This window comes from Mytilus trossulus, chromosome 7 (genome assembly GCF_036588685.1).
Source record: "Mytilus trossulus isolate FHL-02 chromosome 7, PNRI_Mtr1.1.1.hap1, whole genome shotgun sequence".
NCBI lineage: Eukaryota > Metazoa > Mollusca > Bivalvia > Mytilida > Mytilidae > Mytilus > Mytilus trossulus.
Window position 1 is genome coordinate 40,738,542 of NC_086379.1, and position 25,625 is coordinate 40,764,166.

The following is a 25,625-nucleotide window of genomic DNA, read 5'->3' on the forward strand; positions in this document are numbered from 1 at the left end:
CGTACGGCCTTCAAAAATGAGCAAAGCCAATACCGCATAGTCAGCTATAAAAGGCCCCGATAAGACAATGTAAAACAATTCAAACGAGAAAACTAACAGCCTTATTTTTGTACAAAAATGAACGAAAAACAAATTTGTAACGCATAAACAGACGACGACCACTGAATTACAGGCTCCTGACTTGGGACAGGCACAAACAAACATAATATGGCGGGGTTAACGTGTTAGCGGGATCCCAAACCTCCCCAACCTGGGAAAGTGGTATAACAGTACAACATAAGAACGAATTATAACAATCAGTTGAAAAAGGCTTAACTCATCAGATATACTTCAGTATGCATACTAAAGAAATGTATTCCGGTGAACTTACTTTAAAGCTAATACTAACAATGACCACTGTCTTTTCCTCGATTTTGATATCTATATCATTAACGGGAAGCTTAATACAAAGTGTTATGATAAAAGAGATGATTTTCATTTCCTATTGTTAATTATCCATTTTTAGATAGTGACGTTCCCTTGTCACCCTCTTATGGTGTTTATATATCTCAACTTGTACGATTACCTCGTGTACGTAACAACGTAATTAATTTTAGTGAGAGAAATTTATGTATTACTGAAAAATTATTACACCAGTTTTTTCGATATCACAAACTGAGTACCTCTTTTTGAAGGTCAGTTATTTTGTTAGAAGTCTTTAAAGGTATGGTGAAAATTGGCATGTAGAATGCTGATACATGTACAATTAAGGATATACCTGGTGTCTGTGAACTCAAGGTAAAATATTTAGAAAGCTGTACAAACTGCAAAATTTGGTTGAACAGATAGGGATTTTTAATTGGTGGTCTGACACCTTTTATATGTTTAGGTATTTCACATCCATTTTTTTTATGGAGACATTCTTTATAAAACACAAAAATGTCAGTATTCATTCACCTCAGAAACTATCAAAACCTTTAAATAGACTTGGCTTTAATATTGATTCACTTATAGGGTCTTTGCATCGGAACTAAAAACACATTTATTTCTATAAAGCAGTTTTTGGCATGACACGGGCTATGTTCGTCTCATATATTTAATGATACTATGATACTAAACCCCTAACGGGAGGGACTGTCCCTGATATTCATATGATGAAGACATAATCTTTCAATCAGTTTAATTGAGGTCTGGAGCTGGCATGTCAGTAAACTGCTAGTAGTCTGTTGTTATTTATGTATTATTGTCATTTTATTTATTTTCTTTTGTTACATTTTTTGACATCGGACTCGGACTTCTCTTGAACTGAATTGTAATGTAAAACTTAAAAAAATTATGCGTTTATTTTCTACATTGGCTAGAGGTATTGAGGGAGGATTGAGATCTCATAAACATGTTTAACCCCGCCGCAATTTTGCGCCTGTCGGAAGTCAGGAACCTCTGGCCTTTGTTAGTCTTGTTTGATTTTTCATTTAAGTTTCTTGTATATAATTCGGAGTTTAGTATGACGTCCATTATCACTGTACTAATACATGTATACATATTTTAAGGGGCCAGCTGAAGGACACCTACGGGTGTGGAAATTCTCGCTACAAGGAAGACCCATTGGTGGCCTTCGGTTGTTGTCTGCTCTATGGTCGGGTTGTTCTCGCTTTGACACATTCACCATTTCCTTTCTCAATTTTACAAGAGTTAAAGAGCATTGAGGACTCAAAAATTCCACAAAGTTATGCCAAATACGGCTGAGGTAATCTATTCCTAGTATAGGAAATCCTTAGATATTCGAAAAATTCAAAGTTTTGTAAACAGTTAATTTTGTTTTGATAACGTAAGATGATTCTTTTTATCTGTCTTTGTGTATTAATACTTTTAATGTGTAGTATATATATTTGGTAATATTCATTTATTCGTTTGACGTGGCTTGATACTTATAAATCCCGGCATTATTTTATTGTGCTATGGTAATTTCTTTTATTCTTGTTTTATGTATTTGCCAATAAGCGTTATCATTACGCCCTTTTATTTTACCTTCTTTTACTTTGTTTGTTGTTATAGTGATGAAGATTATAACAGTATGTTGTCTGCTGTACCCCTAGTTTTAACATTTTACCTATAATGTATGTTTGTTTTGTTCAAAAATCGTTGTCAATATCATAACATTTAATGGGAATATCATACAATTGAAAGATTTAGCTAGCTATAAAACCGTGTTTAATCCAACTCTTTCTACCCAAATACATGACTGGATCAAGTTCTGAATAAATCCGTTTTTATCAATTTGTTTGATAAGGAACTTTCCGTTTTGAATTTTTTTTCGGATTTCGGTATCTTGTTATTTTACTTTTTCCTATCATAATTTTTTGATAGAGGGTTGCTGCTAACAATGAATTTATTAATTCACAACTGGTGAAGTTGAAATCATTCCTTCGTAAATTTTACGGAAACAGTCATAAGCTTTTTTACCGTTCTGGAATATTTGTGTCACAGATGATGGCGTTACTACAATTCCTTTCCCTTTTCCCGAACTTAACCTACCGAATAAGACAAATTAGTGTCCAATTTTTTTTTTTATTCATCATGTTTCTTTGTAGTGTCCTGTTACTGTTGGTGTCTTTTATCTTTATCTTTCTATCATGGTTTTCTACTTTTCGTAAACTGTTCTTAGAATGTTTTATTCTTAACATCAGTAATATGTTACTTAATAACACAAAATCTTCAAACCATTTAAATAATAAGTATATAATACACATTTCATTAAAGCACAAAACCAGTAATATATTTTTTTTATTAGAATATATCATAAACGTATATAAATCAAGTTGCATATCAATTACAACCTTCATAAGCATACGTTCAGAACCTGAAAATAAACAAAACGAGCAGTATTTTAAAACTTCTAATGAATGACACCTTTCATATGCTACTTGACTAGATAGAGAGTTATGTTTTCCAGGACTATTAATTTTGATAATTAAACAATGAGCGAACACATATTATAGCTTGTTAACTTACAAGTAGCATAGAGTGTTCTTCTTTGTATGCACACATACAAAAGTTATATTTTACATAATTATATATAACAAAAACATTGTTTAAATTTATAAAGTATATTCAAATCTCTCTTAAAATGGTGATTACTGTTTGAAATGGCATTATATAATATCAATTCTTGAAATAATGTATATCAAAATGGTTTCTACGGATTTTTAAAGTTGACAAATGAAAAAAACTAGAAAACCAAACACAAACAAAAACTTATAAATAAGAATTAAGTGTATCACTACGCATCAACAAGATTGTCTAACAGCTAAAACGTGTAATATAGAAATTATAAAGAAAATTTAAATTCCACACAATGAAAATTCCTTAACACTTTATCTAATGTTCTTTAAAGTGGCGTTTAACACCAAAAATTAAAGCAACCTAAAAATTAAATCAACCGAATCTAATGAACATTCATCGTATAAGAGACATCATGGATACATATATTGGTACCGCTAACATATACCACAGAGTTGCGACTTTCATTACACCACTGCCTGTAAAGAAATTAAACATACGGTTACTTAAAAGCAGCTAACACAATGTTTTTTTTTTCTTCTAAAGCATGTGATATTATTTTGATAAAGGAAATGCTAAAATGAATTTTTGTTTTGTATACATGACAAAAAGTGCGCAAAAAAAGTCTTCTGTAATTTGTTTATACACTGGCTAAAAGTGTGCATAAAACCTTTAATTTGTTCATGAATCGCACCGATCTCGATCGAGAGGACACTGAGGATAATTTAAAACATAGTCACCATTTTATTTGTCGTTGTTAGTATAAAAATACTCGTCCTATAAATAAAACGTTGTATCACAACGGTAGTCGTAATGTTGTCTCTCCTCAATTTGGCAAAGTAATCAATATCTTTTCGTATACGTATTTGGTAAGATTTATTCAATAAAAAACCAGAATATACTTGTATTAAAATTACAAAAAAAATGAACTCAAAGGAAAATTCAAAACGGAAAGTACCTTATCAAATGACAAAATCAAAGCGCAAACAAATCTACCAAATTAGTAGACTTTTCGTGTGTAGAAAATGGTGGAATGAACCTAGTTTACAGGTAGCTAAACTTTACACTTGTAAATTGTCGCATTAAGTTCCAAATAAATATCAGTCTTAAAATTTGTATGCAAGACATACATAATGTCTATGTTAGACTCGTCAGTGATGTGCGGAAAAAACAGTTATGTGTTTTCTACTATACATGTGTGTAGCTTTTCACCTAAGTGTCTTATTGTAATTATTAGACTTGAAATATTTCCAAAAATCATTATAGAAACTTGCATTTTGGGTATCTTTGTGTTAAAGATACAATACAAATCATAGAAATATAAAGATAAAGTGACAAATTAAACGGCGACATTGAACATTATTTCCAATTTAATGCATTTTAACTTAAGCTTACACATGGTAGGTGTGGTGGCTGGTGTTGCAGTATAACCTGCATTACATTGGCATTTATTAGGATTAGACTTAGTGTTGCAAGTAGCATGAGTAACACACTGTTTTGCAGCACACGTTTCTTCTGGTTTCTTGCCTACAATTAGAAATGAACAAAACATATAGAGTATCAAGTAATGTTTTTATGAAGGCCATTCATTGACCTATAATGGTTTACTTTTTAAAATTTTATTTGGATGGAGAGTTGTCGCATTGGCACTCACACCACCTCTTCTTATATCTATCAGTGAATGTGACAGTGATTCAATACACATTAAGTCCAACATCTGGTAAAGATAATGACATACCATCAGTATTTCTAAAAAAAACACCAATAAGTTGAACTAAAAAGTTCTCAAACTAAAAAAAAAACACAAATATAAACGACCGACTCATTAGCACATACTTACAACTTTTCGTCCAATCAAATTGCTTGAATTTGTCTTCTAACTTTCATATTACATACTTTTTCGTGTACTAAGTAACTACGCACGAATCTTTGGATAAAAAATTAAATGGGTTTGACAATCTAAATTTTCTTTCAATTAAATAATGAGTAACAAATATACATTGTAGTTCATTATAACTTGTACCTGTACCAAGTCAGGAATATGACAGTTCTTGTCCATTCGTTTTTGATGCGTTATGTTATTTGATTTTGCCATGTGATTATGGACTTTCCTAATTGATTTTCCTCTAAGTTCAGTATTTTTGTGATTTTACTTTTTGATTAGAGTACAATGCCATCTAAAATTGTAATCATTTATATCATCTTCCGTGTAATTACTTTGTACACAAAAAATAGATTGAACCATTAAACCTTGTAAAGGGAAATACAAGAAATTTGATATAAATCGTCATGAATGGATTTATTATTGGTAGCTTAGTGTTCAGGGAAAGATATTCCATGCATGTAAACTATTCACTAGACTACCTATGGGTACATACCAGGGGCAGATCTATTCATTTTTAAAGGGGTTCCAACCCAAAATAAAGGGGGAGGGGTTCAACTGTATGTTCTTAGTCAAAGCATCGATCATCCCCCAAATAAGCCTTTTCCACCACCCTCTTTTGGGATCTGCCACTGCAAACTATCTATCATTGTTTTGAAATTTATCATGTATAGTAAAACACAGCTTTTTACAAATATAGTAATAAACATACTTACACCAGCAACTACAATCTTTCATTCTGAAGTCAATATCTTACAATGATGATAGTGAGTAGATTTACAAAACTTTGTAAATGAGCTACAGCTAGTCAGCCAAAACATACCAATAGACTAATTACAGGATTACTAAAGTTGTAAATATGTGCTAAATTGGATATTGTATCTATACAATAACCGAGACTTATTTTAATCCTGAGTGGAAAAGATACAAGTATTTAAAGCATGCACTTTTATTTTCCTTTTCTTAAATTGTACAGTACTACCATATAAACATATTAACAAATATATAAGATCACTCAAAGGATAGCGGCTTGAATACACATTATTATTCAAGCAATGTTATACTAGAATCCAATAAGCATTTGTGTACAGTCTAGTAGTCAGCTTTTTTAGATTATTTCAGTTCAACAGTACATAATTATGTACATCTTTTTATACGACATAACAAAAAAGTTTTGGTTAGTCTATTAAAATTGACACAAAAGTAATTGGATACTACAACATTTTATATTTTCTTTTCTTACTGGTTTGACAAGCGTTTCCATCTGAATAGTGGGTTGCTTTACATAAACATTTACTTTCTGAACCATCAGTTCTACATTCAGTGTTCACTACACTACATTGATCTTTGGCAGAATCGGTGACTATGCAAGTTGCATCCAAGGCAACTTCTGTAATTCATAAATAGTATTTAGTTTTAGTCTAATCAGTTGTTTCTACAATTATAAAATTCAAATAGAGTGATCAATTAAATTTTATTTATTGTAATGTCTATGTCCTCTCTGTCAAGTAAATAAATAAACATACCAAATTCCGAGGAAAATTCAAAACAGAAAATCCATAGTCAAATGGCAAAACTAGAATCTCAAACAAGTAAGGAAAATAATGTAAACGGGGTTAACGGGGTAAAATTGTATGTATACATTTGCTATTAATTTCTTTAACAATTTGATTTATCTGTATACCTCATGTGAAATTCGTAATGGTTTGATTCACTTTCATTAGCTGAAAGCCGATGATAAATAAATACCATATACGCAGTCGCGCTCAAGTCATTCATGGCTCCATGTGATTCAAATGTTTCACGAAAATTATAACACGATATTACAAATTAGTTTCGCGTCTTAGAAAAGGCAAAATTAAAAAAATATGTAACGTTTGATTTTCTTTTTCCTTGTCCTATTCAAACATCATAATCGGTATAGTCTATCCAAATTCTTTTGAAGAGAGACGAAAGATACCAGACGGACAATCAAACTCATAAATCGAAAATAAACTGACAACGCCATGTCTAAAATTGAAAAAGACAAACAGAAAACAATAGTACACACGACATAACATAGAAAACCAAAGAATACGCACATGAACCCCATCAAAAACTATGTTGATCTCAGGTGTTACGGAAGGGTAGGCATATCCTGCTCCACATGTGGCACCCGTCGTGTTGCTAATGTGATAACAAATCCGGTAAATAGTCTTATTCGGTAGGTCTCATTCATGAAAGGGGAGGGAATTGTAGTTACGACGTATTAAAGGAACGTATCCGATATCATTTGTGAAACGGTTATTTCCTAACGGTCAACCAACTCTAGACGGAGGCCATAAAATTTATGAAGGGATGATTTCAACTTCACCATTTAGAACTCTTCCTTGTGAGCAGCAACACTCTGTCAAGAAAATTATGATAGGAAATGCAATCACGTGAATATCGTATTAATTGGGAGATATATACCCCGTATGCAGGTACTGCTGGAAAGTTGGTACTTGGAAATGAAAAATTCACAATTGGAAAGCTGAAATCATTTCTTTTGTTGTAAAGTTTTGTTTTCAACTAGTTTTTAATAGTTCATTTTTGGTGAACTCATTCAAACTGAAATTGAAAATGCAAAAACTAATCAATTTAGAATGTTTTGACCACAATAACTAGGACTCCTATACAACAACTGTGATGTCGCATTTTTACTCTGTTGTATTGATAAAAGGACATATATATGCTTCATACTTGCTTTTGATTTATTTCCTAGTACCAAGAATAAATTAAACCATATGATAACTGATGAAAGATTAACGAGTATACATCAGTATTGAAAACAAAATTACAAGGATATGTACTTCATATTCGTCTGCAGCAACATCACATCGCAAACTAAGAAATACCTAATTTCTTTATACTGTACGAGAGATTCGTGAAGTCAAAATTACTTTATAATATTTAATCCAGGGATAGATGTTCTGTTATGTACACAAATGTATCTATACTGATAATAAAATAGTAAGCCGATTAATCGTCGGCGACAGTTTTGAAGATTGATCAGTTGTACAGGATTTTCCTTGAATAATACGTAATATCTTAAAGTTTTTACCAAAGAGTAAACATGATTCAAGCCTTTGGATAAACTTTTTGGCAAACAAAGACACTGATAAAAAAACAAAACTGTTAGAAAGACAAGGTAATGTATATTTTAGAGACCAGTTTTATTTGGCTCTTTTAGCTGCTTGTTTTCATCAGCTTTTAATTTTTGATATTTGATGTAAAATATCAACGAAATACATTCTAGAAAAAAAACTTATGATGCCATATTATTTTTAAAACTGAATTTTCCTCATGTTAAGTTTGTTCTTAAACAGGAATCCGTCCTTATTTTTATTATTAACTAACACACGTAACGTAAGGGTACCCAAATTGCACCTAGTACCCAAATTGCACCTATTTAGCAAAAATAGCAACGGAAATCTTACAAGATTTCCTAGAGACTAAACAATTTGTATTTTTATGATTTGATAGTATGCACGTCTTTCAACATAGGTAAACATATTTAGATATACACTAAACGTTCACAGTATTTATCAACAGATGAACTGTTTACTGAAAAAGCAAAATGTACGAAAACGTCACCATGCGACGTCATCAAAACGTCATGTTTTTAAAATTAGCAAATACAAAATATTATAAGTATCCATTTCGTAAAATATGAAGAGTCAGCATGGACTAATATTCAATTGTTCAAAATATTTGAAGAAATTAAACAAAAGCTCGGTTATTACACTTTTGACGATGTGAATTTAAGCATGGATGCAATTTGGGTACTCCTCGTTACAGAATCATGGGTAGTTTGGAGGTTGATTCAAACCCATTTTTGTATGACTCAATATGGATTAAAAATCAAATTGTTGTACCTATACAATAAAGAGGGATAGGGCTACAAAATAAACAGTATGAACATTTTTTTCTTGATCATAAAAAAACGTAGGTTGAAAAACTGTCAAAATAGGTGCAATTTGGGTACCGTCACGTTAAACATCACCCTTCTATTTACGGCATCAGATTTTAACTGTTGTAGTATTTAAACTATAATTTTAAAACAAAATATGTGTTAATAGATAATTTTTAGACCTATAAAGTTGAACAAGAATGTGTCCAAAGTACACTGATGCAATCCTTAAAGCATCGTTTTCTATGACCACTAGACGTCAAAAAGTGTAAAAACTCTAATGTGCAATTTAATTCAAATTCAAATTAGAAATATCATAAGGAACGTGTGTACTAAGACTAACGAACGGAAGAACAGACACAAAAAAAATCGTCTTAAGTTTTAAAGCTTTTGAATGACAGCAGTTCTTATTCTATCATTAAGTTTTGTTGCCTATTGATATCGGAAATAAGGAAAATTGTTAAAAAGAAAAATAATATAAGAAAAAAAATAGAGGTCCTGGGAAACATATCAATGTAACAGCTAGCCAACAACATAATTTAAAAAAAACACTCTTACTTGCAGCACATTCTGTAGCAGTAGTTTTACGGAAATAACCGTCACTACATGTACATTTCCTGCCAGCACATTTTGCAGCATTTGTTCCTGTGCAATCTACGTCAGATGTACAAGCCTCATCGTAATTAGCACCTGAAAAAGTATCGTATAATCTTGGTTAAGACTAGTAGGCTTTGCTAACATTTAAACAGGTGCCCGCTATGGAATTGTTTAATACCGATGCATATCTCATAATACACCCCTTAAAACTACGATAGAATACATACATTAGCATATGGCTTGCAGTTCATACAAAATAGCGCGAACAGGCACGATGTGAGGAGTAGGACAGAATAAAGATAAGAACATTGCAATAAAAAATCAATATTGTGGATACTCAATTAAGAATGTAGCATCCAACATGTAAAAAAAAAGTTGGTTACAATAACTAAAAGTATATTCAAAGAAGGAAATTTAAAAGTTAATGTGTGGATTACATGACTTTTCACTAAAATAGACAAGTTTATAGAAACAAAGGTATAAAATTGATATTTTACGATTTCTTTTGCTTGCCACTATGAATTGGGTAATCGAAGTACACCGATTCATCGACTCATAAGTAACATTTTATTGATATCAAGTATCAAAATACTATTGATTCGTCTACTGAGTAGTGCATTGGATGTGTACCATCCTGACACACCTTTTTCATAATATGTAATATATTCAGAAGATTTTAGTCATGTTCATATGTTTGTCTTTTTTTTTTTAATTCTAATCGGAACATATAGACATGTTATCTTTGTATTTCTTTGATTGGATGAACGGTTAGTCTACAAATAACCAATGAGTAATATAACCATTTTTAAACGTTTAGCAATACAAGCTTCGTAATACAATGGATATGTTAATACTTATACAATTAGTCGTGTTTTGAAATATCTACCGTTTTGTATTTTTATCATATAAAAAATTTCAAGTCTCGATATAGACCTGCTGTACCCCAACATGTTTACCTACCGTATAGGGGGTTATTTTCGCGCGGTGGCAATTTTCGTCTTATTTCGCGGATAGAAAAATATCTTCAAAATAAATTCCGCCAATTTAAAAGTGTACATGCAAAGGTATTGATAAAAAATTTAAATCCGCCAAAATATTTCATATACCTTATTCAATGAAAATCGAGAAATGTTACATCCGCAAAAATAACCCACTTTACAGTATTATGTCTGGTTTTGTTGTTATCAAAGTAATGGAATTAAATGCGGCTGTCATACAATTGAGAGGTTAAGCTACGGACTTTTCGTTTTTGATTTTTATTAGGAGTTCGGAATTTTTGTTATTTTACTTTTTATGGTTCGATAAACATATAAATTCTGAAAGAAATTCGAAAACTTAACAAGGATTTCTAAATAGAGTTAAATTTCATATATGATCAGAACATACCTTCAACGCCTACTGCAATATAAATGAGTCCCACGATCCAGATGCCAACGAACCGAGAAAGGAGGTACTGTAAAAAGAAAAACTTGTTTTCATGAAATTACTTTTAATCCTATTTTTATTAAAATACACTGTATGGATTATCGTGGTTTCTAAATTCAAGCTTACTAACAACGATTAAGCAAAAAGCAGTGTAAAGCCCGGGATTTAAATATTTAATTAGTTTTAGCTATGTATAATGAAAAAAAAGTAAAATCAAAACAATACTGAACTCAGAGGAAAATCAATTCGGAAAGTCCATAATCACATGGCAAAATCAAATAACAAACCGCATCAAAAATGAATGGATGTTCTGGATGTTCTGGATGAAAATACTTCACGTAGCATCACGAGGAAATTCGTGTCAGTCGATATACAGATTTCAAACCACCAATTCAAAATGCTTATCTATTCAATATGTTTTTATAATTTTAACAGCTTTAGAAATATAATACAAGTTTTAACCCAGAAATACCTGGTATATTTTGTATAAGTTTAATCTTTCTTCATGCAATTTTCAATCAAACGTTTAACGTCTTGTGATTAGACACTACCGTTTCAAGAGCCAACTACTCTAAAATTAGTTTACATAATGAAGCGCATCAATCCTACACTTTTTATGCAAACTGAAGTCTTGGTCAATGTGTGATAAATGAAATAATGTATTATCATAATACTGACTACTCTATATTTCACCATGAGGCAGGTAAACATCAAAGGTGCTAGCGTGATAAAGAATATTGTTTCCCTTTTTTCATCATTATGCTTAATAAAAGCAATAAATTATAAACACGGTACACCCAAAAATTGATTTAGAAAATACAAACCAAAGTTTTAAAATTTTATTTTAAATCATCGAGTGTACTGAAGTATGTGCAAATTTAGAAAATTAATTCAGGAATGCCAAAAAAAATGAAGCCGACAAAACCGAAAAAAAACAAATATGATATAAAGTTTAAACGTAAATTAACATCAGAGGAGTATTTAATATATCATATTACACTTAACATCTTTATACTTTTTTTAATCAAACAACATTTGTTCACAATATTTAATTATTTTTTTTATTACTATAGCATTAAAATAAAATTCATTGCACTTACCATAGTTTAGAGAATACCTACAAACTCAAAATCTGAAATGGTTATATGATATCTTGTTTTATATTATAATGTGATCCGAAACGTTTCCAGGTGAGATGATTTTGCATAATCGGTACGATTAGCTCTATCTCTATATCACAAGAAAAAACACTTGATGAATTGTGTGTGTTAAAAGCACCTGTCGTCAGGAACACACACACGTTTTAAAAGTAGTCCATAGATACCAAATTAGGTTTTGATGTTATTATACTATTGGACTTAAACAACGTCATTGTCTGAATCACATAGTTTAAAACACATTCTCGCTGAGGGAAGAACATTATTTTGGTAATGCAGTTTCACGGGTGTCATTCGGTTTATCGAGAGAAATGGGCGTGAAAGAATATCTAACGGCAGTCAAGTATTGAGAGACGATCGTGAAAGTTCTGGTAACGGATCGTGAAAGGCATTTAATGTAAATTCTAGTTCAGAATCTTTGAAAAAATCGCTTAATTTTCAAATCGCGGAACAAATCCGAACAAACAAATATGTCTGTCAAAATGGTTTAACTTCCTCAACATAACTGTGAAAGAAGATAAAGAAAATATGAAGTACTTTTTGAAAAAACACAAGAGGCGCAATGCGTGTCTATGAAATTTATTACAAATAACACGCTTTATGTACCTATAATGGTCATTTTCAGAATATCATGATATATTTGAAATTTAATCTTTGGTGTATCTGAAAGTACAGTAAAATTAAAGTATGTTCTTCCGTTTAAAGCGTTAATTTGTTTATGAAAACCTTGAATTTGTTGAATTTCCATCAAACTTGATCGTGAAAGATCAGGCAACGTATTTGTTCGATCGTGAAAGAAAATGCGTGTCCAGACTTTATACTAGTAATCAGAAATCAGTATTTCTTTTACCATTTGATAAATCTGCAAGTGGTTGAAGCCTGTAACTATTTTGATAAGGATGAACATTAAAGCTATTATCTTTTTTTTTCCTATTCAACAATTTACCTCGAAAGTTTAAAAAAAACAAACTAATAACGTGTCTAAATAAGTGTGAAAGATTTAGCTCTGTGAATCGGTCTAGTGCACCTCAGGCACACTGACACTAGTTAGCTAATAATAACCAAAATGTTATCCATCAAACAAAAATTCATAGCAAAAACAGCACATTTCATGTGTAATTTTGGATTGAACGATAAGCAACATTTTGTGCAACAGAACGTTTTAAGTTCTTTATTAACAACGCAGAAAAGGATTAAATTTAACTATATAGTACATATTATAGAATACCAAAGCGCAAATGCTGTAAGGTCTTGTTTGCCTTACTTATGAAAGTATATTTGTTGAACGTCTATAATATCAAGGGTTTTACTAGAAGTGTCAAATGCGCTTAAGATTATCAATGTTTGATAAAAATAAAAAAAAAGGTCAAGGTCAGATGAACCATGCCATACAGATCTCTACAAATATCCCGTACACCAAATAAATGTGTTCCGATCCTTACAGTGCCTTAGAAACTGGCAAATGTAAAAGTTATGCTTAGCCAATTTGTTCGAAACATATAAGGTAAAAAGTATATGAACTCTGACCGACAGCCAGACATAGACATCTTTCTATTATTTAATAAATCAAACACAATTGAAATCATCATGGTCATATAAGAAACATGCAGACAGACATGTAAACCATACACGAAATACCTTGTCGCTATTGCATACATGTATATATTCAAAAGGCCAAACAACATAAAACATAAAACAAACATTTTACCAATGATAACAATTGGTAATAACTTTACTATCTCATTCATTTCCACATCATCTTTACAATATTTGTGTGTTGCTTCTGTAACAATATCTGCATCTTCATCCTCTTCCATTGGCTCACCTTCACTGGATTGTTTTTTCGGCGTTTTGTCACCCAATGTCTTTTCTTATTGCCGTAATTGTAATTTCTTTTTCTTTTCATTTTCTGAAAATATGAATACTTTGAAATGCTTAAACCTATGGAGGATATTGACCTATCTAGCCTGTCTCAATACCAATAACAAATATCAATTATCATATAAAGGAGGAATAATTTGAACGTCGTCGTAGCATCAGATCTTTCACGATCCTTTTCACGATCTTCAAAAATGCGGTACGTGATCTTTCACGATCCAAAAAATCAATTTTGTGTGAATTGTTCTTTATTTACCTAGTTTCAGATTATATTTATACAAAATAACTATGAGAACCGTTTAATTAATTCAAATGCAATGCCCTTATTTTGATAAACGTAGTTTATCAAGTCGAATTTGTGAAAAAATCGTGTTTATTTACATTTGTTATGTCATTGAAATGTCGAGAAGCAATCTGCCTTTTGTCGTTTTGTAATAACTTTGTTCTTTTGAAACCGGATATTCTGACATACTGACCATAATGTTGAACCATTTTGACAGACAATTTTATTTTATCGTAAATGTGTCTGTGTAATTAATTAAATTAGAAATATTTACTGACCTTTCATATGTCTTCTCGATTAAATGTCTTTCACGATCCGTTACCAGAACTTTCACGATCGTCTCTCAATACTTGACCGCCGTTAGATATTCTTTCACGCCCATTTCTCTCGATAAACCGAATGACACCCGTGAGTTTTGCATATCTTAATTTCTCGGGTTAAATTTAAACGGGTGTTTAAATAACTGTGGTAAAACTGAGTAAAAACTGGTTATCTGATGGAGACAGTCTGTCGTAAAGATGTTACATATTAAGACATATATAAGACAACTAAAATTTGGTGTGACGGCATATATAATAAAATTTTATTCCTTTACGACAAATAAACCAGCTGATTTGTAATGTATGCAACCTTCTTGCCATTATACACTATGTGCTTTGTTTCATCCCTTTATTACACCGATCAGGAAAAGCATTATTGGACTATTGTAAGCTAAAACTCTATATATACTAGTAGGTCAAGTGGTCTCATTGCTGGACACATTTCGGGAAGTGTTGCCTCAATTTATTAGATGTAGGCGTTCGAAATCCTATGAGGAAAACATTAAAATTTGTTAACGCATATTTTCGGACCTAACATTACTTGGATTACTTTAATATGTATATTGATATACTTGAACACATCCGCAGGTCCAAATTAATTAATTGCCGGAATTGTTTAAAATATGCAAATTTGAGAGCATCTTGCTTGTTTTGGAAGCATATAAAATAAATATAATTTCAAAAAGAAGAGTTCGTCTAGTGCAACATTTTTCCAATTTGAAATTCAATGGTAACGAATACAAGTAATTCGCAAAATTTTGATATTTACTTTTAAGAGGGATTGTGTTCCATGCGGTTTAAAATTGAATTTGATCAAAGTAATGGAACTAAGATAAAACGAATATCCACGCAGTTTTGCAATCTAATTGTCAATAACAGAACAGCGTTAATTGTTTTCTTTTAGATTAGATGCAAGACATTTAATGGAAGTGTTCAGTGCAATGTCATATACAAATATTTACCGATTGTGCAATGCCATGTATAAATATTGGTAGGTTTTGCCAAATACAACAAACAATGATATTTCTTTATACAATAATCTTATATATCTAACATTCTAAGTTATTATAATTGACAGAGGTCTGTCGGGTATGAACTTTTGAAAATTAATATAAAGACATCTGTTAACATATATGTATTTCTGATTATCAAAAATCTCTATGCAAAGTCGGTAACTGAAAATTGAGTTGATCCATTTGTATAAGAACCTTACAAAACAGACCAAAATTCATCTTTTATTTCGTTGTTGAATCTTACAAAATCAATTAAAGTCTTACAAAAATGCCTGTACCAAGTCAGGAATATTACAGCTGTTATCCATTCGTTTGATGTGTTTGGACTTTTGATTTTGCCTTTTGATTTTTGATTTTCCTTTTTGAATTTTCCTCGGAGTTCAGTATTTTTGTGTTTTTACTTTTTATACATTATTATGCTTTAACATGTACACGTGCACTGGCATGTAATCTCTTGTATCATACGTAGCTGGAATAGGATCCCAGTTAGGCCAACCAGTCCGGTACCCACGAATGTAGTTCTTAAAAAAATATATAACTTTTGTTATAAATTGTATAGTGTTATTATTTCACTAGTTCTTTAACTGAATGTAGATTTTTTTGAAAGGGTAGGCTTTCTAGTTTGAATTTCTGTAAATAATTGTGATTGATTGAAATGTAATATGGCGTCAGTACATAGAGTAAATTGCCTAAATTCTAGCCTTTATTCTCCCCGGTAGTAGACAGATTGACCCTGTTGTCAATAAAAAATAAAAATTTGCAACGGAATGCCGGTCATGAGGCACTGAGAATGTACTCAGACACTTTAAAATGAATGCCTAACATGAACCAGAAGTCCTAAGGTGGCTATTTATTGAACAGGACCCTATGCATTAACTATAATTTTAATGCCTTCCAATGGGGCAAATAATTGGGTCCCCGTTCCAGCTCATATAATGAACATTGTTGATTCCATAGTTCCACTTAATCCATTAAAGAGTAAACACAATAAATATCATTACAGGGATAAAAATTGATTTATCGATGAATTATATTAAAATCAATTTTTAGAAGACGCTTTGACATTGTTTATATTTGAATATTTTCGCTCAAAGTTGATTTGTACATTAACAAAAAGTAAATCACAAAAAAACAGAACTCCAAGGAATTTTAAAAGCTTTATAAAATGTCTTAATCAAAAGCTCAAACCCAAAAATCTAATGGATAACATTTGTCATATTCGATTCTAAACCGTTAAAAAAAAGCATGATACTTGTAATTGATGTGGAAATAGACAACTTATGATTTTTGAAAAACAATAACAAGATTAAATATATAGTATTGTTTGCTCAATTGTTGTAAATTATAGTTAATTATTCAGTTTTCGTCATTTAGATAAACATTATGATATTACTCTAAGACTTGTATATGACAACTCTATGGAAATAAAAATATATATCTTACATCCATTTACTTTTAGATATTGTTAAGTGTATGCATGAATTAGTGCCTCTTTTTTTAATCTCTTCAGTATACTCCCATAAAACCATGAATGTCATTTTGTTTATTAACAGTTTTTTACTCATGCAGCATTTCTTTATTGTATTTTTATAGACTTTTGTAGTGCCATTATAAAAACAATATAGTAAACTCTAATTCTCGAAAAATTCGTTTGTTTTTCGTCTTAGTCTTTCAACGATACAACAAACCCTGAAGTGCAACAAAAACAAACGACAATGTAACATACATAGAAACTAACTATAAGTAAACAACAAACACATTCCCGACTTGGTACAGGAAATTTGAAGAAAAAAATTGTGTGTTGATCCCGGAGTTGTGGCTATTTAAACCTCGTTTATGAAAATGTTAAATATACCACTAAAAGGAAAACATTACATGATATGAATGCAGTACAAAACAATATACAAGAGCGGGATAGTTGATTTACTAAATTCTGTAATTGATCACATGATCCATTAATTAGTTCATTTCTTCTGATGATTATTGATCTGGTTGATTATTTCATGTAATACTTGATTGATTCATGAATGGATTGAGTGGTTTATGAACTGGTTGATTGATTTAGAAAATGTGATGATTAGTTAATTAACTGGTTGCTTGATAAATGAAATTGATGTTTCAATTATTGATTATTTCTGGGAGCATATTAATACATGTAATAGACATAAAAAGATCGGCTGTTATAATTGATGATTGCATGTTTTTTAACGTTCAATCGCAAATATTTTAGCGATATAAGGATATTAATGACTTCAATAAGACTTCCATTAAAACGTGCAGAGAATTACTCTCGTATGAAATGACAAACCAGTAGGACAGTGTTAGCATATATTGAAGAACTGTTGTCATACCAAGAAGTACAAAGTTTCGCAGAAACTTCAATGTTTAAATGCTATATATTTTCAATAAATGAAGCAAACCATAATGTGTGTACAGTTTGGTTAACGTTCTCGTGTAAGACTTATAAATTAATTAAACAACTTTAATTCACATTTAGAATTGATAAAATTATTACATCTCTTAGTAATGTATACAGATTGGTTAAAGTATCATAAAAAATGAAATGCATCGATTTTCGATTAAAATATTTGCAAAAACATAAAGTTTTCGGAATGCTGTAAATTCCGATGGTTACTGGCCAATTTATTAGCGTCATGTAACATACAATTGTTTTATCTTTTACGCACAATCATAACCAAAAAAATAAACGACAAAAATAATTGCAAATAAACCTGTATGAAACAATCCATATGAAATGTACACAGAATATAGTAGGACAATTGCTTTGAATTCCTACCAGACAAGAGTGATATTCTAGTCCTACCATGAATATGCAAAGTAGCACGAATAATTTGGTAGGAAAATAAAATTCCTACTAGAAAACCTGGTAGGAATTTTTCAAAATTCCACCCATGGTAGGAATCTAAAAATATACAACATGTAAGTGTATATTCACAAATACACAACTGGGTCAATGGTAAGTTTGAATCTCAACAACCAAGAACAACAAAGAACACAGGAAATTCATTGAAATTTTTAAGGAAACTGCAATATATGCAAGCTATAGAAAGTGTTATACATAAATATGCAGATCTATATTAATTTAATGAACAAAAAATGAGTAAGATAATGCACTATTGATAAATTAATTGATTACTAAATATTTTTTGCAGGCAGATGAAAAAAACTCATGAATGTATAAGAATTACCTTTAGTCTTGATTAGCCATATTTTCTTACATTTCTATATTGTACTTGTGTGACCCTAGCTTGCAGCATTGTATTCCAACACAACTTTTCATTCTTTCCCCTCCAACTTTTGAATTTGAGAACTGGAACTTCCTTTCATTTAACATTGAAAAGGTGTTTCATTAGCACACAGGAATCCAGTTCAAGATAACTTTCTTGGCAGGAATTTTAAACATGTAGTAGGAAAATAAATAATCAAATCAGATTTTCAAAACAGAAAAAAAATCCATACAGACTTTTAAAATTCACCTAGGTACCATGATTTTTGAAGTAGGAATATTAAAACATCTAGTCAGAATTTTGTTCATTTTCCAAGTCCGACTACTTTCTATATGGAATCTTTGAATCTAGGTGTATTCCTAGTTCATACCTACTAGTGTCTAGGTGGAATCCTACTTCTTATTTAGTACGGGAATGTCATGATTTAAATGTGTTCACCTTGTCTTGTATTCCATTTTTTCCATTAAAGGTCATCTAGTAGTGTCAACGATTTTGTGATATTCGTTTATTGCTTTGATAGATATAGGAAGATGTGGTGTGAGTGCCAATGAGACAACTCTCCATCCAAATAACAATTTAAAAATTAAACCATTATAGGTTAAAGTACGGCCTTCAACACGGAGCCTTGGCTCACACCGAACAACAAGCTATAAAGGGCCCCAAAATTACTAGTGTAAAACCATTCAAACGGGAAAACCAACGGTCTAATCTATATAAACAAAACGAGAAACGAGAAACACGTATATATTACATAAACAAACGACAACTACTGTACATCAGATTCCTGACTTAGGACAGGTGCAAACATTTGCAGCGGGATTAAACGTTTTAATGGGCCCAAACCTTCTCCCTTTTTCTGAATAGTTCTTTTTGGCTTAAAAAACTCTTGACCTGAAATACAATGTACATTTTTTCTTATAAATTATTGTCCACTTGGTCGCATGCAAATGAAATACGCAAGTATATATCTAAGTTGAGCCCCTTTATACGTCATTCCAGAGACTGTAGTGCACTATATGATTTTTTTGTAAGAGGGTTTCTGCTCACAAGTTACATAATAAACAAAAAGGTCAAAGTTCCAAATAATCCCATCCCTTTGCTAACGCCATTACAAGTTAATTGCCCGTTATGATATATCCGTTTCTCAGTTGATAGCGGATATCTTCCGAATGTCGGAACGACAATACCGTTTCATTTTCACAAATGTGAACTTCCAAGTTAAAATTATTACCGTTTTTTTTACTACATGAGCAAGACGACTGTGCACCATTTGCAGCTGGATCCGCTTACCCTTCGGAGATCTGCTAAGAAATTTTTAAAATGAAATAATATATTGACTAGAGACCCTTAAAAGTTTGTCTTTTAAATTTCAGAATAGATCCCACTGTGCATCATGTATAAAGTGCAAGTTGAATATAATGGATAGGTTAAATGTCTCCTAGTTTACCATTAGTATCCAAAGGAATTTAGCAAAATTGTTTATTAAATTTGATACAAATAATTTGATACATCTCAATATGAAGAGTTTAAAAACAATCGAAGTTTATTCATAAGCGCTTAAGCATAAAGAACTAAAACACTTGCTCGAATACAATTTGATTAATAAGTTACACAAAAACAAACATTATTTTTAAACATGTCGGAATGATATTTGGTATCAGTATCAAAAAGGAAATCTTGGATAATCATAGGTCTGTTATTTGTTCCTTAGGTATTTCAACCAAAAATGAAGAACTGGATCTTCCACCACTGTATTGGATACCTAAACTACATAAGTGTCCTTACAAACAACGGTATATTGCTGGGTTTTTCAAGTGCTCCAAGAAACACCTTTCTAAATTATTAATATCTATTTTATCAGCAATCAAAGACGGGTTCAAAGTTATTGTAAAACTGCCTATTCTAGAGGTGGCGTGAATCAGATGTGGATACTTAAAAATTCCAACGATCTTTTTAGAGTACATACAATCTAACTTTCTTTCATCTTGTAAAAGTATAAAAACATTTGACTTTTCTACTCTTGACACAAGTATTCCACATTCCAAACTAAAAGATAAATTATTAGAGTTGGTATTACTTTGCTTCATAAAAAAGATTGGCCAACGTAGATACACGTATCTGGTCTTAGGGAGGGATAAATCCTACTTTGTAAAGAATCACTCTGATTCAAACAAAAAATACTCTGAAAACGATATTATCAAGATGCTTGATTTCTTGATTGACATCATATTTGTTACGTTCGGAGGACATGTTTTTCAACAGACTGTCGGCATCCCAATGGGAACAAACTGTTCCCCTCTACTTGCCGACTTGTTTCTTTATTATTATGAGGCTGACTTCATGCAGGAACTTCTTAGGGAGAAAGATAAGAAGTTAGCAATATCCTTTAACTCTACTTTCCGCTATATAGATGACGATCTTTCACTAAACAACTCAAAATTTGGTGACTATGTGGAACGCATTTATCCCATCGAATTGGAGATAAAGGATACTACAGATACAGTTAAGTCGGCTTCATATCTTGACTTACATCTAGAAATTGACAATGAGGGTCGGTTGAAGACAAAAATTTACGACAAAAGAGATGAGTTCAGCTTTCCAATTGTGAACTTTCCATTTCTAAGTAGCAACATTCCAGCAGCACCTGCATACGGAGTATGTATCTCCCAATTGATACGATATTCCCGTGCTTGCATTTCCTATCATGATTTTCTTGATAGAGGGTTACTGCTCACAAGGAAGCTATTAAACCAAGAGTTTCAAATGGTAAAGTTGAAATCATCCCTTTGTAAATTTTACGGACACCATTACGAGTTGGTTGACCGTTATGGAATTAACGTTTCACAAATGATATCGGATATGTTCCTTACGTCGTAACTACAATCCCCTTCCCTTTCATGAATTTGACCTACCGTATTAGACTATTTACCGGATTTGTAATCACATAAGCAACACGACGGGTGCCGCATGTGGAGCAGGATCTGCTTACCCTTCCTGAGCACCTGAGATCACCCCTAGTTTTTGGTGGGGTTCGTGTTGTTTATTCTTTAGTTCTCTATGCTGTGTCATGTGTACTATTGTTTTTCTGTTTGTCTTTTCATTTTTAGCCATGGCGTTGTCAGTTTGTTTTAGATTTGTGAGTTTGACTGTCCCTTTGGTATCTTTCGTCCCTCTTTTGAAAAGGTTTTAGAAAATGACTTGCATGTAATATATTGAATATGTTGGTCTTTATTGTATCGATTGCGTAATACTGAATTCCTTATATCGCAGCAGTATGAAAATCAATATAGACTTAAATAAACCCGTCACACATAAGTTGTCTCTGCTTAGTCAGGAACCTCGTGAGCTTTTATCGTATATCATGTCTTAACTTGTCAAAAAATGAAACATTTTTTTCATAATGTCTTGCGTTCGAAGCCCTTTTCTGGATTTACATTCATCAGGAACGCTCAAAGCCAAATATATGAAAGCCGAAGATGTATGAGTACATATATATATATGTCAAAAATACGTAAAATAAATAGACAAATTCATATAAAGCCAACTTTGCCTGAGGGAGTTGAAACCTTAGTTTCTTCATAATTTCAAAAATTTATAAAATGACAACGTTAGTAAAGTTTGCGACGTAGGTTTCAGGCATTCATTGATGCAAGAGATGGTTAAACACGTTATTGACATGTTAACTTAAATTTTGTAAATTTTCTGCTAAAATTGCCCGAAAATGACCGATATTGTTTTCATAGGAGAAAACTTGTTATATGTCTCTTTGAAATGATGTAAGGACACTATTCTATAAGCTTATTACTATATTATTTTGATTTTTAATTATCTAGATGATCTTACAGACAAATTACGTTGCTTTTTATGCTTAGTATAGGTAAGGAAGACTATAGCACTTCAGCGTTATCTCTTTGGTTCAGAGTATTATCGCGATTCCCATTACAAGTTTATACTAGTATATGCATTTCGAACATTATCAAAATATCGATTCCTTCATTTTTAAGTTTTTGAGAATTGCCTCATTTGAAAAGAAATGAGTTTCGATGTAGTTTGACTATCAAATTTTTCAAATTGAGATTATATAAAAACAGAAATTGTCGGAATATAGTCTGAATTTCAAAAAGTATCATATACATGTAGGGCAAGTATTTGATTGTTTACTTTATATGACTTGTATCGGAAAGATCCTTAAATTAAATAGATAGACCTCTTTAATCTGATAACTGGTCCACATTATTTAATAGTGACGTTTGCATTTTTCAGTTGTGAAATATAACCGCTTTCTTGTTACTGATATATTGTCTCTACATTTTTTTCCGTAAGAAAAACGTTTGAAATATTTTTAATTATAGTCTACGTACAAAACATTACAAGATTGATCGTGTTGTGACAATAATCAATACGTACAGTGCAGTTGTATTCTCTTGTTTGATATTATTGACAGAAAATAAATATAAGAATTTCAAATTAATACACTGAATGTCTTTTATCCGTAATATATTAAGGCTTTATTTGATTTGATATCTTTTATATAACAGAAGAATGAGCTAAAGGATCATTAATATGCCATAAATGAAACTTGATAAAACACGTTAGAAAATTTATTTAAACCCTATCATTTTTATGAAAACAAAAAGGTTATTGTCTACTTAAGCTTTCTTTGTAAAGATATTTATTATGATTCCGTATAGTGGAGCGGCGGAGAGGACAATTTTAGAAATTTAAATTACCTAAATACCTCATGGGATTTTAATAGCTCATTGGAAAGCTGAAATCCTGTACTTTTTGAAAATATGTGTCGTCAATATCAAATCTGGTACAATAATATCGAAAATCAAGGTCAAAGATCATCACTTAAAAAAATCCTACTTTCATCTAAAGAAACAATACCATTGATATTTTTCAAAATTAATAATCTATTCAATAAATTATATGAGTAGTATTATGTAGAAAAACGTTAGTTCATACAAAATCTTTTTCATATTTGCACATGACGTCAGAACAACGTTTTATTTAACTTTTTTTTAAGGTAGTCCATGATATAGAAATTTTAATGCCTAATGGAAAACAGGAACATATTAACATTGATAATTGACGTCGACAACTAGCATTTCTTGTATACTTTAATAGTTAAAAAGTTTTTCAAAGAGTATCTGAAATGCATAGTTAATAAATCAAACCAAATATGCAGCCATGGAAAAATTCGTTTCAGTTTTCAAGGATTCGACGTGTCGCTAAGTTTCCTTAAAATGAATTCAAACTTTCTCAATACAAGATACCTTTTTATATAATATAGTTATTTGAGTTTGATATATTACTCAATTAGTGCAAGCGTGTTGTAGAACAAATTCCTAAAATTGAGACATGACCGTTATGGTATCTATGATGAGTTTATTTTTATACCAAATGAAACGTCGAAAACATTATTGCAAATTTAAATATAGTTACCAAATATTACAAAAACTATTTTCATGATATTTCATTACAACTACCTACATTTGGACAAAAAACATAAATCAGTGCTAAAAAGACCCTGCTCCTTGCAAACACGTGCTGCCTGGCATGTTTTCCCCCTTACATGAACAAATTAGATCTTGTAGAAAGTCCGATGCCGTTTGTCCCTCAAAGAAAACTGGCTCTAACTTGTCATTTTGCGCAGTTTTCCAACAAAGCCACTATTTCAGTTGGCTAAATTTGCCGACAACCAAACTTTGCTTTGCCACATTGTACGTAGTACGTGTTGCTTAAATACGAATTCACATGCCGAAAACTTTTCGTTTGAAATGTTTTACATTGTCTTATCGGGGCCCTTTATAGCTGACTGCGGTATGGCTATTTGGGCTTTGCTCATTGTTGAAGGCCGTTAGGTGACCTGTAGTTATTAATGTCTGTGTCAGTTTGGTCTTTTGTGGACAGTTGTCTCATTTGCAATCATACCACATCTTCTTTTTTATATAATAAGACTTTTATCTTTATTTATAGCCAAGTGATTTCTCCGCAAATTTAAATCGTTGTGATAATTCTTAAAGGAGTAGGTCCGGTAAGGACCGATTTTGGCCTCCAAATTCAGTTTCATCTGACGAAAGATTTTTACCACTTTTTAAACACTTAAGTGTCTATTTCATATGATTCAATTAATTTATGTAAAAGATTTTAACTTATTAAGTCATTAAAAACGATCTGATTCTAGCTCAAAAATTACAAATCTACCAAATATGCTAAAAAATGTCACTTTTCAGATGTTTTTTGTCAAAAACGAAAGTGGCCGCATCCGTGTTCATCCTCAATTTTTATATATGTTAGGTATTATCATCAAATACAACTTCTATTTAAATATTTTGGATGAGCACGGATGCGGCCACTTTCGTTTTACACGGAAACCGTCTAAAATTTAAGTAAAATGCTTGAATTGTTAAGATTTCAGTAATTTAGCATGATTCAATGGTGCTAGTACCCAATATATGTGCATTGTAATGTCAAAAACAGCCAATATTCATGTAGCAGAACCATTCTACTATCCAATAAATAACTAAAAGTTTACATTTTAACAATTTTGTAAAACGGCTACATTTTGGGGCCAAAAAGGGGTCTTACTGAACCTACTCCTTTGTATTTCGAGTCGTATAAAGCAGCTTCAATCACTCTAGCAACAACTACAGCACTATCAACATCATGCATTAAGGCTACACGATTACCGAAACGGCTTGGTTTTGTCCTAAAGAGGTTGAATACCGACTTTTAACCCATTCCAAAAAAAAACTTGAAGTGGAGTCACACCCACCAGAGCATGAACGACCGGCATAATCAGACTTTAAATGGAGTAATTATGTTAATACATTTGGCACCAGGCAC

The 25,625-nt window shown here is 31.4% G+C and overlaps 1 protein-coding gene across 1 annotated transcript; it reads right to left on the reverse strand.

Moving 5' to 3' along the window:
- Positions 1 to 3,357: 3,357 nt before the first annotated feature.
- On the reverse strand, positions 3,358 to 10,101 carry LOC134726402 (slit homolog 1 protein-like). The gene is made up of 5 exons (XM_063590802.1): positions 10,080 to 10,101; positions 9,411 to 9,542; positions 6,165 to 6,311; positions 4,435 to 4,566; positions 3,358 to 3,518 (listed from the first exon to the last, which is right to left on the reverse strand). The coding sequence occupies exons 1-5, from the start codon at positions 10,099 to 10,101 to the stop codon at positions 3,436 to 3,438; spliced, it is 516 nt and encodes a 171-aa protein (XP_063446872.1). The 3' UTR covers positions 3,358 to 3,435.
- Between the last annotated feature and the right edge of the window lie 15,524 nt (positions 10,102 to 25,625).

Coding starts and splice junctions, on each gene's coding strand:
- LOC134726402 (XM_063590802.1), bottom strand. CDS start 10,101: ATGAAAAAGGTGTGTCAGGATG. Junction 6,312..9,410: donor TGCTACAGAATGTGCTGCAA/GTAAGAGTGTTT, acceptor TATGAATTACAG/AAGTTGCCTTGGATGCAACT. Junction 4,567..6,164: donor TGGAAACGCTTGTCAAACCA/GTAAGAAAAGAA, acceptor TTCTAATTGTAG/GCAAGAAACCAGAAGAAACG.